Source organism: Platichthys flesus, chromosome 1, assembly GCF_949316205.1.
Source record: "Platichthys flesus chromosome 1, fPlaFle2.1, whole genome shotgun sequence".
NCBI classification, from domain to species: domain Eukaryota; kingdom Metazoa; phylum Chordata; class Actinopteri; order Pleuronectiformes; family Pleuronectidae; genus Platichthys; species Platichthys flesus.
Genome location: NC_084945.1, coordinates 25,988,848 through 26,002,231, shown reverse-complemented (window position 1 = coordinate 26,002,231; position 13,384 = coordinate 25,988,848). Strand labels below are relative to the sequence as shown.

General features: G+C 38.5%; 2 protein-coding genes across 2 annotated transcripts in view; one reads left to right on the top strand and one right to left on the bottom strand.

Annotated features, from left to right (window-relative positions):
* cep89 (centrosomal protein 89) overlaps positions 1-13,384 on the bottom strand; it is a 62,983-nt gene that overhangs the window by 14,091 nt on the left and 35,508 nt on the right. The gene's annotated exons all lie outside the window — the stretch shown is intronic.
* On the top strand, positions 4,283-13,298 carry zgc:165481 (uncharacterized protein LOC100073327 homolog). Its single transcript, XM_062390113.1, has 2 exons — positions 4,283-4,522; positions 11,176-13,298. Exon 2 carries the CDS (start codon positions 11,190-11,192, stop codon positions 11,916-11,918), a length of 729 nt encoding a protein of 242 aa, XP_062246097.1. The 5' UTR covers positions 4,283-4,522; positions 11,176-11,189; the 3' UTR covers positions 11,919-13,298.

The following is a 13,384-nucleotide window of genomic DNA, read 5'->3' as shown; positions in this document are numbered from 1 at the left end:
CACAATCAGAATTCTTTTTATTGCCTTGTATATTTTCACATACAGGAAATTGCCTTGGAATTTTTGTATGTATCATCATTTTACTCAAAACCAGAAATTAAAGGGCTGTGTATGCTAATAGTGTGTGACATTTTATAAGATGTGTGATTTGGTCTGTGTAAACAAAGTGGACTGAAGACAAAACAATGACAGGTGACTTACCATCGCTTTTCTCTAATGACCAAAGACTGGGGGTTTCAGGAATCAACCTTAGTAAAAGTGCTGATTCCATGCAAGTGGGATGGTGTTTGATAAAGTTTCACAAAACTAAATCAAACCACCACAGAAAATAATTTAACCAAGATGTTCTGACCAAGCTACGTGTATGTACCAAGTTGGTCAAATTAACTAATATACCGATCACTGTAAGTGGAACAACCGTTACAATTCTAATATTTTCTATATTTTGGACCATACAGGGCAGCCCGAAAACTCTCTGTTAATGTGAATACATTTTTCATTTATTCATGTATGTATTTGCTGTGGCTCTCTCAAGGAGGTCAAACAACAGCACACCAGATGACATGTTTGAGAAACATTAGAACATGCCAGGCACATTCAAAATGCACTCAAAGAGAGTTCAGCAACAGCACAGTGCCAACCTTATCTCAGCAGGCGGGCCAGTCCCTGCTGAATATCTAAATCTGAATATTGAAATGAAATGTATTTGAATCTATTCCTATTAAATACCCCGGGACAGTTAAGAGCCTTAGTATTCAACATGGCCCCATCTCCCCATCAAGCATGCCAATTCCCTGTTGTGTTCAGTAATGAATGGAAATGCTATTGTATGCTGGAGAACTATAATCTGGGGGGCAAAATGTCTCCCAAGCTTGGCTAGAATCTCCATCAACCCCCCAGAGAGGCAGCAGGGCGCCAGCATCAGCCCAGCTGAAGCGGTGACATTTAGCCCTCACAACAAGCTGAGCTGAGCAATGCCAAACCAATATATCTCCCCTTGTAGCTGCAGCCCAGAGGCTGGCTGACCTTCTCCACTCAGTAATAACAAAAATACAAAAAATTCAGAGCAGACAAGTATTTCTTATACCACATCCCAGTGGGGGATTGTAGCTGTATTAAAGATGTATTGCATCAATTTCTAGCACTTTTACACATGAACAAACACTTGTCCTTTCAGATAATTCCGTAAGCACAATTCACAAATTATACTAATCACAATCAGAATCAGAATTATTTTATTGGCCAGGTATATTTTCACAAACAGGAAATTGACTTTGTGTGGTTGGTGCATACGACATAAAACAACAATATATATAAGTATAAAAAAAGCATTCAGCTCCAGGTAGCTCTGGCTGCACCAGGAAGCCAGGCTGTTAACTTCCTCTCTGTAGGCGGCCTCCTTCCCATTGGCGATTGATCCAATGAGGGTTGTAAAAATACAAACACCATTTTGTTCTGATTGCTATAAGGTTTTCAGCAGGGAATGAGAGTAGCAATTATTCTAAGGCATGTTCCTCTAAATTCATAGACACTAATAAACTATTGTGTATTATTTAATCTAAGTATAGAACCACCTATTTAAAGAAGGGTTTTGAAGAGTCAGATTTGTGCTGTATTTTGCATGTGAGATTCATCAGAGCCTTCACCTGCAAAATCATCTGAAGTATGTTTCAGTTAGTCAACTCACTCATTAAAAATATGTTATGTAAATACACACAGCATCCGGACTCACTGAAACTGGGGGGGCTTCTACAGTATTTACTACTAGGACTTGTCGTCTTCAACTTGCAGGTTTCACAACATTATTTCCCTAAAATTACTGGTCACATGATATCTATTTGTCAGAGCCAGCTCAAGTCGATCCTCTGAGTCCTACCACCTCCTAGAAGTCTGTGTAAACAGATTAACCTTTTCTGCTGGAATTGGCTGTCTTTTGTCTTAGCAAGGAAGAACCCAGCAGAGGTAGTAATGAAGCAGATGCATAGAGCAGGCAAGAGAACACAAGACCTTACTGCATATTCATTTATAAGAGATGAGAGGATACACTGAATGAGAGTCAGACTATGGGCCAGACTCTGTAGCAGGAGGTAAAAAGTTGGTCTACTAATGGTTTACCAGTGTTAGGCTAACAGGCATTAAAGCAGGACAAATGTTTTGAAGCATGTTGAAACTGATGTTTCGGTTCTGTGTATGCCCTCTTCACTGTCATTTCTATAGAATAATCATTTAGAGGTTAAGGTATAAAGAGGTGAGTCTTTTTCACTTACTTCGGCTGGATAATTTGATTATTTCTGCTGCACAGAGCTGTTTCCAGCCTAATGGTGCCTACAAATTACTTGGTTACTGCTAGCTCTGCTGCCCGGATGGGTAATTCAACGTAAATGTTACACATTTGTATTTGGAGTATGATGTGGACCCTGTGGTTGTGGTTACTGTGGTATTGAGCTGAGCTCCTACCCACTCAATCAATAGCATATAGTAGATACAGAAGAGCTATGCATGAGACAGCAGCCACACTCACATTGTTACTGTCACATACAGAACATAACCTAATTTTCATAGTTCTATTAAATCACTGTAACTGTAATCACTTGAACACTGAGGCACCTCTGTCATTGTCACACATACAAACCGGACCTACTTTGTTAGTGCTCGCTGCCTTACACAGGGAGCATCCAAACTGAACCACATCCTCTGACATGCAGTAATTGCTTCTTATAATATACTTAGAAAAAAGGGGTCGTGACAGTATATTGTTTGTGTCAGATTTGTCCACAGATTTGTCTGGGTCACAGCTAAAGAACACAGAATATAGATCATTACCTGTATATCAGTCCAAATGACCGCAGCTACAAAAGTTGCACAGGCAGAATATTGAGTATGTACGTCACAACTGATTCTAAAACACTGTACTCAGATTATCCAGCCAATGAAGCAATGCTCTACTTTTATGTAACCTTATTAAATTAGGAATTTCATTAAAATGTGTTCGAAAAGCTTTGCATTAAAATATGCACTGGGAAGATTCAGAGGCTGGAATCAACCAATGGGGATCCTTTGGAGGGAGATCACATTGATGTAGTGCTGAAATTTGTGTGTGCTAACGGTCCCTTTGAAGAACAATAACAATGGTCTCTACACCCTCAAAGTAAATTCAAAGGAGATTTTTTAAATGTATCTTTGCAGAAGCATAATTTGGCTTAAATCCCAAAAATGTTTTATCAACTTTTAAAAAATGTTAAAAATCTCACATCCCAGCATGGCCCATTGAGACAGAATTGTTAAACTGGATCATTTAAGTAACACATCCCTTGTACTTTACAGAGGAAGTGAATATGTTGTAAGAACAGGCCTTAAGGAGACTACAAAGGCCAAAGAAACCTGAAGTTTAATGAAAATATTATCAGCAAAGTGCAACGTTTTGGGTACCTAAACAGCCCATCTGTCAAAAGGTACTAAGCAACCAAAATAATTTTTTACACCTAATTGTTGTAAACAAGGATGAAAGGTCTGCCAACAGCAGAATGAACGTAATCCTCTGGATCAATGGTATGATTCAGAAAAGGCTCACCAAGCAGATATTCCAACAGCAAAGGTCAAAGCTATCATCAACTATCCACCCAGAGAGGAGTTGGCAAGAGGCAGGGACAGGCTAATAGGGAACATACAGTATTTTGAGAATAAATGTACCACCTTGTCTGATATAAAATTGAATAAATCACAAGACACACACACACATGTATACACATACACAAATGTGTAGCCATGAGCTCTCAGAAACAGTTGGGTTCATTAGGGGCCTTTTTGTGAGATATGTGTTGTGTAACACCTGCTGTGGGTTTGACAATAAAATGTTGTAGGAGGTATAGATTCTCTGTAAGTGTGTTGATAGTTACATGTCGCTTTTAAGAGACCATATTTGAGGATATTTAACATAGATGTAACATCTAACATAACACATTTCACATTCAGCAGTTCTTTACTCAAATGGAAAAGCACGTAAGAAAAACACATTTTACAAATTAATATAATATTGTCAATAAAATCGGACTGTCAAACTGCGAATTTTAATCAACAGGTAAATTCTGTTTCATAAAAACAAGCGAACAGTATAGCTTCTATTTTGCCCATATCGTAAGCTACAGTATATACGCCGGTAAAAACAGTCTTTGATCTAATTCCTCTTGCCAGGATCTATCCAGAATATTGATTGTTTTGTAATCCTGTCCATAAAGATCAAGGTCCAGACGCCTGAGGCTCAGTGTTATTCAGACTTCTGCAGCTTAGACTTTGCTTTAATCTTGGAGTCTTTTTTACACTATGTGAGTAAAACTGATTGATCAGAGCACTTTTTGCTTTTAAAAATAATACCGGGTTGTTATTTGTAGTGGTTTAAAGAAGCATTTAATATATAACTTTATTGATTTACACCATGGGGAAACTCTCCTCCTGTTCTACCTCCTGTGAAATCCAGCTACCAAACAGCACCAATGCAGCTGACAGGGATCAGGATGACTTGTTGGTGAGCACACACAGTTCTAACTAATTTGTAAAAATGAAATGAGAAAATGCATTGCTTGAGCCGCCTTTTAGATCAAAACGTTTTCCGATCTGACGGTTTAATTGAAAGTATGAGATAGTGCTTCGTTGTCGGAAATGATTGCTGTTGGTTAAGGTTAGACACATAGCCTTTAGGGAAAGATCAGGATTTTAGAGCAAATTACTTATTTTGTTAAAAGGGAATGGAACGATCATTGACTATGTAACATGAGCATTGGTCTTTTGATGTGCTGGTGACCTCAACCTGTCACACTGGCCTCCTCCTTTCACAAACCATTTTGGTCAAGAACACCATCATCAGCTTATTCCTCTACATTTTACCCATCCTAATTAGGCTACAACCACCAGGCTGTTGACTGGAAAGTAAGCATGTTGTTCTGGGCACTTGCAGATATGACTGATCCTTTAATTAATCTTGGGAGGACAACCTAATTCAAGCTGCATGTTTTGGTGTCTGAAGGGGATAGCAAGTTCTGTAATTATAGCATAACAAGGGGATACTAGCACAGACAGAGCAACTGGTTCAGCACGGTCCTATGGGATTCAGTTGCAAGTTGACAAGGCTGTGTTGACTTTAGGCAAGCTAGGTCCCATGATGGATGTCTATGGGGAGCAGGTATTTCATGGTATTGTGATGATGTTATATTCTGCAGTGATATCTCACTATCACTGACAAGGCTCCCTTGACTCAGACTTTCTTTGTTCCTGCTTTCTTTTGTTCCACCAAATCTTCTATTTTCTTCAGTCTTTTGCAGAGACTCAATGTTTTTATTTTGTCATCTAACTTATGCTTAATTTTCTTAATTTTCATTTAAGAATCACCCTATAAATAAGCATCAATCAAATTGTGATTCTACTCATGCAGTTCAATTGTAATGGCCAACATGGCTAGCAAGCGTAGAAATAAAAGCGTGGGCTACTTAAGAACTTTCAAATGTCCAAAAGCCACTCCTGCATGGTTTCAGCTGTATAATTACATCTATTTTCCTATTGGAAGGTGAACCTTCAGCCCAGTCTGAGGTCCTGAAAGATCTGGTTGGGATTGTATCACTCGACTTTGCTCTGCTTAGTTTTCCCTTAACCATGACCACAGTCACTGTGGCAGGTCATGAGCAGTGCCTGGTTTTCTGCAGACATGACGCTTAACTGTTCCTGGTCTCTCTCTCCCCCTCTCCTCCCTCTCCCTCTCTCTTCTCTCCCTTCTTTTTCACCCATCTCTTATCTCTTCCCCATTTTCTCTAGTCCCCCCAACCGGTCAATGCAGATATCTCTCCACTGTCGCCAGAGTGCTGATTCACTTTGGGAACTGTTGGGTTTCTCTATGATTGTTAAGGTATTGACCTCCTAGGTAAAGTGCCTTGAGATAATGTATATTATGATTTGACACTATACATACAAAATTGAATTGAATTGAACTTGAGGCCAACAGTTCAATCTTGGTTTCATCAAATCAGAGAAACTTTATTTTCATAGATATTTTCAAAGAAAGCGTTATTATATTTACCAGTAAGTCAGCTGAGGGTCCCGTCTGGAAACCCAGTGCCGATTGGGTTCTTGTTCACCTGAGACCATTCACTGATGATGATTCAGTTTAGCTTAATGAGCAGCTAACTATGCAACTTTTGCTGGGCAACAGCGATTAACTGTGTATTTATGTAGGGAATAATCATATCCACTCAATTGAATTTACCATAAGAGAACTCCAGCCAGAATGCAGCTGATCAAGACAGACGGGAGGACCCTGAACCATCTTGTGTCCATGTGAAATTTTGTTTTCTCTTTTTAATAAATTGCTATAATTTTCTAAAATCAGTTTTTGCTTGGTCCAGTGTATTGTGTGTCGACTGATGAAGCAAACTTTATGTTGTATAAGGCTGCAATGCAACAAAATTTGAAAAAAGTGAAAAGGTCTGAACTTTCTGAACACCTTATAGATGAGTGTAACAAATATGTGAAAGTGACAATTCATGTATGTAAAAGCTGTTTGTGTGGGGGTCAAAATGTATGTATGCATGTATGTTAAACAAAAATGTATGGGCTTCGACTTTGTGTGTGACACCCAGACTATATGTTCTCCTTTATGCCCCCTTATAACCTACAGTATGTAACTGGATCTCTAAATCACTCTGGTGAACAGGAACACTATTTCATTCTTTCTTGCCTCTACTCTACCCAAATCTTCCAATTCCTAAATCAAATGTCAGCTACGGTCCAGCTCCTCCCCTGTGCTTTTCCACATCCACAGTGGAACTAATCAAATGTAACATGTTTACCTTGGAGATCCAACTCAGTAAGTTACCTTGGAGATAAACCCGTCAACTAAGTCAAATAACTAGTCTGTCATCAATACACCAGTCAATCAACTCAGTCAGAACACAAATACACAAAACAACACTAAGAAGCTGTTCTCTCTACATTCTTTTCCCTAGTACTTTATTCTGCAACACTATCATTCCATGCCGTTTGACCAGTTATTTCTCCTTCTGAGATTTACAAAACAACCAACCTATAAGTCAATATAGAGATGTTCATTTTTAAGATATAAATTATAGCATACTGTGTTAAATAAACTGTAAATTCCATGATGTATTGGCTTAATTTTCATCTCAAGCATCAAGACTGCATTGTAGAAGAGAAAGCATTTCCTGACACGATGAGGCCTACCGTAACATTTTTTCTCCACATCACCAAAGGCTTCCTCAACTAGTAGTAGTCAAGATTGGGTTCATAAACCTTCCAATGGCAAGCTGAAAATAATGTCAGGGTTGAGCAATGAAGAATCTGGCAACAGATAAAGATTAGGTCAGTTTTTGAACCAGAGCTCAGCAGAAAAATGTTGTCCTGGATGACAACATGGCAGAACTGCTGTGGAACATCCATCTGGTAGGTCGGCAAAGTGATGACAGGCAATCATGTGGAGTGTTGCATAGTGATGGAGACTGTGGTTATTAATAGCTTTGTACACAGTGATGTTCCCCCTTGTTGACCAGGGACAATGACAACCTCAGTAATGTTATTACTAAACTCATACCACAATGTAAAGCTCTAATGACAAGAGCTAATGGCAATTTTTGTAATTGTTCTATATATAAAGTGTTTTTTAGGTTTGCAAATGAATGGCTGGTAACTGGTGTGGATCAACTTATTGGGAGTGTGACCTGCACATAGAAATTTCATTATTTTTGATATAATCTGTTTTCAGACAGTTTCACAAGAGGCTTAAAAGGTGAAAGTGTTTGGCTCTAGTGGAAACTCCCAACTGCATGAACACTTGCAGCTGCAGATCGATAATACATACTGAGAGCTGGAAGTAGTAATGTGCCATTAAAGGTAAAAATGAGAAAACTGACTTATGTTAACAATTCTGTTTTTTTCACAAGATTTAAAAAGACTATTAAACGTTCTCTAAGATAAGAAATTCAATATTAGGCCTTGAGTACTAGTCAAAAGGCAATATTTTTGTTATCAATGTAAACTCCACCAGATAGCGTTGTGAATTAATGTTACCTTAAATTCAGTGTCATGTTTCAAAACATGGAGCTGTTATTTTCTTTTCACAGTCCTCACACTGTGCCATTTCCCCACAACATTATTTGTCCTGACATCAGAGTCAAATTGGCAGATTCTTCTACTGGGATTGATGGAGTCAAGCCGGTTCTTCTGACATCTTTCTAACATGTTTCAGAAGGCCTTTTAAACCCATCAGACTGGTGGTTAAAATATTGAACTGTCAGCAAATCATGGAGAGGCCTGCTGGGTAATTTCCAATGCAACATCCTCCTTTTCATCTATATTTCATGGTCATAATGAATGAATGAATGACTGGACATCTTCCTGCCGGGAGGGGGACTTGTTGATGACCAAGTAATGAGTTGAAATAGGAAGTGACAGGAGTTCAATATTTGCACCAAGAGGTGAGTTAAGCGCTCGGTTATCTTGCTGAAAACTTCCAGGTACTCTCCACTTTGTTGGGACTGTGCATACTTATCCGCACCAACTAACTAAAGGGAGAACTGATTATACAATTTTATATATTACATGTTCTAATTGGCTCAAGCCCCCCCCCCCCCCCCAAAAGGACAAGCAGCATAGATAATGGATGGATGGCGGGATAGATGGATTATGTGTTCTATTAGCTTATAATAATATCCACTAAGAATGGGTGATGTCCCAAAAATCATATCACAATCTTTTGAACACAGAATCACAATCCCAAAATATCTAAATTATGATCTTTATTGGAGATTGTTTTCATGTTCTCTTCAGTATGTCCAAATTTTAACCATTTATGGACCATTTAACTCTCGTAGTGATGGTGGTGATTCTCATATTTTTCTCCAAAAGGGTTCATCTGTACGACATTGCCCACACACATGGCCAGGTATAAGTGATATTTGTCCCTGAGGACAAAATGTACCAAAAAAAAAAAGAGCATATAGAAAATAAGCAGGAAATATAGAAATATTAGGACTTAATCAACTCAAAGCGTCAACTACATTGTAAGATGTTCCATAATAGTAAGCGATATGCTTCTCCATAATCCTTGAAGAATAAAAATGATATTTATCTCATGTAAATAAATTAATGATTTATGATTAATATGTCTTTTAAAGACAGAAAAGAAATGGAATATTCAGTTCACTTGCATGTCACTTAAATTTGAACGAAGATCTCTGAAATTAAAGGGTCTTATCAGTTTTCGGCAAGTTTGCCGTTGGACACAACTTTGAAATGTCACACAAGTACATGATACAACCACTGGCCCATGCTTGATGACAGTATCTGGAGTGGAGAGTGTTTCTCATCCAAACTCCTATAGAAGCTGTTTCCGGGTTGATCTGGGAATATGAAATGGTAATGTGTGTGATCATACCTCTTTCACAGCTCTCACATTCAAAGAAATCCATCAAGTCTTAGTTTTTCTTTACCAAAGAGTATTGAGTCTCCCATTAATTACCCTGACTGAAAAAAGATTCTACTTCGTATAACAACATAAAATATGTCTAATGCTTCATTATATAGCTGTTGACAACACTGTTTATCCAACCCTCTCTCTCTCACACAAACTCTTAGACAACTAACTTGTCTGTTGGGGCATGATCTATTTAATACAGCAGATTATTTGTGGAATCATATGTGTTACATAGCCTGCTTATAAATGTGCAACATTTTTATATTATAGCATTATATTTTATTTTATCTGCTCTTGTTAGTCTTGGTCCTGTAGACCTAATGAAGCCAGAGAATAAACAGATTCTGTGCTACGTATTAAAACACCATAACAAACTACAAGCAGACCATGTTTGCATGTTTGTGTGTGGTGCACATTGATATTTGCCATTAAAATTTTTTTGGAATACTGTCCCACTGACATCAGAACAACAATGCGCCGTGAAAGCACCCGACACACCCCATTTTAGGACCAACATGTCCAAGGGTGTTCAGATGGGACAGGTGCATTTGCTTAAATATATGTGACACAGTGTACAATCAAACTAATAAACGTATCAGGAAAAAATCTGGCTACTAATTATGAAAGTATGTCAAAGGGCATGGGATATAAAAAAGCCTGAATTATTAATGAATCACTGAATTTATTTAAAACTTAACCTTTATTGCTACCATATTATAGAGAAATCTTAGAAAAGCTTAACAATATTTCCCTGCATATTATCTGCCACTGTAAAGGTCTGAGGCATAGGAAAGGTGGTGGGGGCTCTTTATCCTCATTCCTATTCATGCTTGGTTTCTATGGATGCTTGCTTACAGCTATTTGACCTTATTAATGATGACTGACGGTGTCTTGCTGTTTCTCTGTGGAGAAAACTGATCATTTGAGTCTTCTCAGCTCTGAAGCACTTCAATAGCTATCAGCAATTATATAGAAGCCAAGTGAAGCCGCTGGTATCTCATAGAAGTGATACAGAGGGGGCAATAGCAATGTTGTTGATTATTTGCACACACACTTGATCCAGATCACAACTTAAATTTGTCTTCATGTGTGGTGGTGATTGAATGCAAGTCAGTACTGTGTAAGAATAATGTTGTATGAATTGTGATATCTGAACAATAATGATGCCCTTATTTTTTATTCTAAACCAAAACTCTAAATTGCTCAATGAGGTAATTCAGTATAAACAGCATAACTGAATAGCTTTTAACAAAGAAAATAGCCTTGCTATATAATTCCAAAACAGGGGTTTAAGGGATAACAAATAAACACAACAACAATATTAAAGATTCGGTTCATTTAATTAAGAACTGCAACAACAATTTATCCTATACAAAACACTGAATCAACAAAATATCTATAAGGAGAAGCTATCTGTGCCGACTCTACCCAAAGATCAATAGCATTACTGGTCTTTATTTTGCCACAGAGGACTCTGGGATGACACACTGATCCAATTCCCAAACCATTAATCATTCATCAGCAGCAGGTACAGAGCAGAAGCAGTCGGGAGAAAAACTCCTGACCTTTTCCTGTTAGGCAGATATAGACTAGATACTGTAGTCAAAAGCATTTGCTAGTTGCATCCTATTCATCTACTGCTGGAAAACAATCTTTATCCCTATAATGAGTTTTTTTCTATCTGTCTCTATATGTTTCTCCAGAACATGACTTGAAGATGAGCTGCCCTCAACCTGAGTTGGAGGAGGACTGTCCTCCACCAGAGGAATTAGAGTGTAAGATTTGTTACCAACGCTACAATACCCATAATCGCAAGCCCAAGATTCTGGACTGCCTGCACCGGGTCTGCGCCCGCTGCCTCATTAAGATCCTGGACATTGCTGATGGGGCAGCCTGCATTTCCTGCCCTTTTTGCAGACACCAAACTGAGATAACAGAATTTAAGGTGTCAGCCCTCCCTGACGATGCCAACATCATGTCCCACTTGGCAATGCGTGACAAATCCTGGAACTCCAACCACAAGAGGGAGGTAGTCCTGACTCCAAAGAGTTTCTCCTCATCTAGCCCGTCTCATGAATCATCCAACTGTCTGGTCATCACCATTATGGAAGTGCAGAGGGACTCACAGCACTCTCCAACTCGCAACGGTAGCTCTGACATTTATGCTGAGCAGAGCCTGGACTCAGAATCCATGGGCTCGAATGGACCAGTTGATCAGGACGCCCTGTCCAAAGTCTGTAATCATGTTCCACGCATCTTGGTCTGGCTGCTGGGATTCTTATACTTTGGCTCACTGCCTCTTGGAATTTACCTATTAGTAATCCAGAGAGTGACTCTAGGTATTGTATGCGTTAGCTTGGTACCATCAAGCTTGACAGTTTGCCTGGTCTATGGATTCTGCCAGTGTCTTTGTCAAGGTATATGTGACTGTTCCTCCAGGGGCTGATATGACACCTCTATACTGATGGGATGAAGTCAGCTTCTGAAAACAGGTTCTTTGTCTGTTGTAGATGTAGTGGTAAAAGAATAGGAGGCCCAAGCGTAAAGGTGATGCCTGTAGCAGGAAACTGCCTGACTACTTGCCAGTTATTCGCATGCACATGATGTGCTGGTCAGTAGACCGAAGCAGACACTTTTCAGTAATGGTCTATCCTTTAAGGATGATGTATGGAACTCCAGTTTGAGGAGCTCTGTTTGTGAGAGAAGCGCCTATATCTACATTTCTGGGACTCTATTTGTTCTGTGTTGTGTGTATGACCTAGTCTGGCATCAGATTTGAGATAAGACTTTCGATGTTTGATTTAAAAAATAACTACACTGATAAAGTCATGGACCCTCATTTATCAATTGTTATTAACCTCCTATGGTATCATCCTCATGGACAGTATCATCCTCATGGACAGTGGGTTTGATGAATTTGTATATTTAACTAAGATGACTTTACATCTTTATTCAGCTCTAAACAACGAATAGCCCAACAGATGAAGGACTAATTCACTAGGTGGCATGGGTATTTACATCATGGACCACATGAGCAAACCATAAGGACAAACCACAGTAGTCAAATAGTTTGATTTAAAGGTAAGGTCATTCCCTTGGTTTTCCCTGGATATTTGTCAGTTGACATTATTTTAGATTTTCATTTTTAATTTTCATTATTTTGTCAAATGAAACAATTATTTTTATATGGTGTGTTTATGGTAGTATTACATGTTACCAAATATTTCACTCAATATATTCTTTATTTATTATAGAATATGAACTTTACTTGTTACAACTCTAGGTAAATCAGAGTCGAAAGGCTGATAGTCGTTATGCTAAGAACACCTGAAATAACTTAATTTTTTATGAAAGATGTGTTGTAAGTTAAGAGTCTGTTGAACCCAGTGGTATCCCGTGAGTCTGTTGCAATGTCTTTATACACTATAGCTGACACACTGTGTGAAACATAACATGGAATACTGCGATTCACAGGTCATCAATCAACCAAAGTTGCAATGAATGTGGACTAGTCAAATGCTCTGTATTATGGAACAGTGCAAGGGATGTTCCCAGACAAAGAGTGTCCATGTGGCTTTATTTTCTCATTGCAAAAAACCCACTTCCAAAGGAGGTAGAGAGAGGATAATGGCAAAGCACATTTCAACATACAGTACCAAAGAGTACCAAATGGACTGTGATTTGGCCATATTACTTTGTTACCTGTTTTAATGTCACAGAAGTTACTTTGAGTATGCAGTATGTCTGATGAGGTTGTTACTTTTGCTTATTTAATGTTCCTGTCTCCTCCTCCTTTTTCTTTCTCAAATACAAACGTGCCATTGGCCTAATGTCTTGGGTTTTTTGATACATTTTCAATGTGTACCAAGAAACTACAATTTCTTTGTGGGTTGAAAAGAGAGGCTGTTAGTA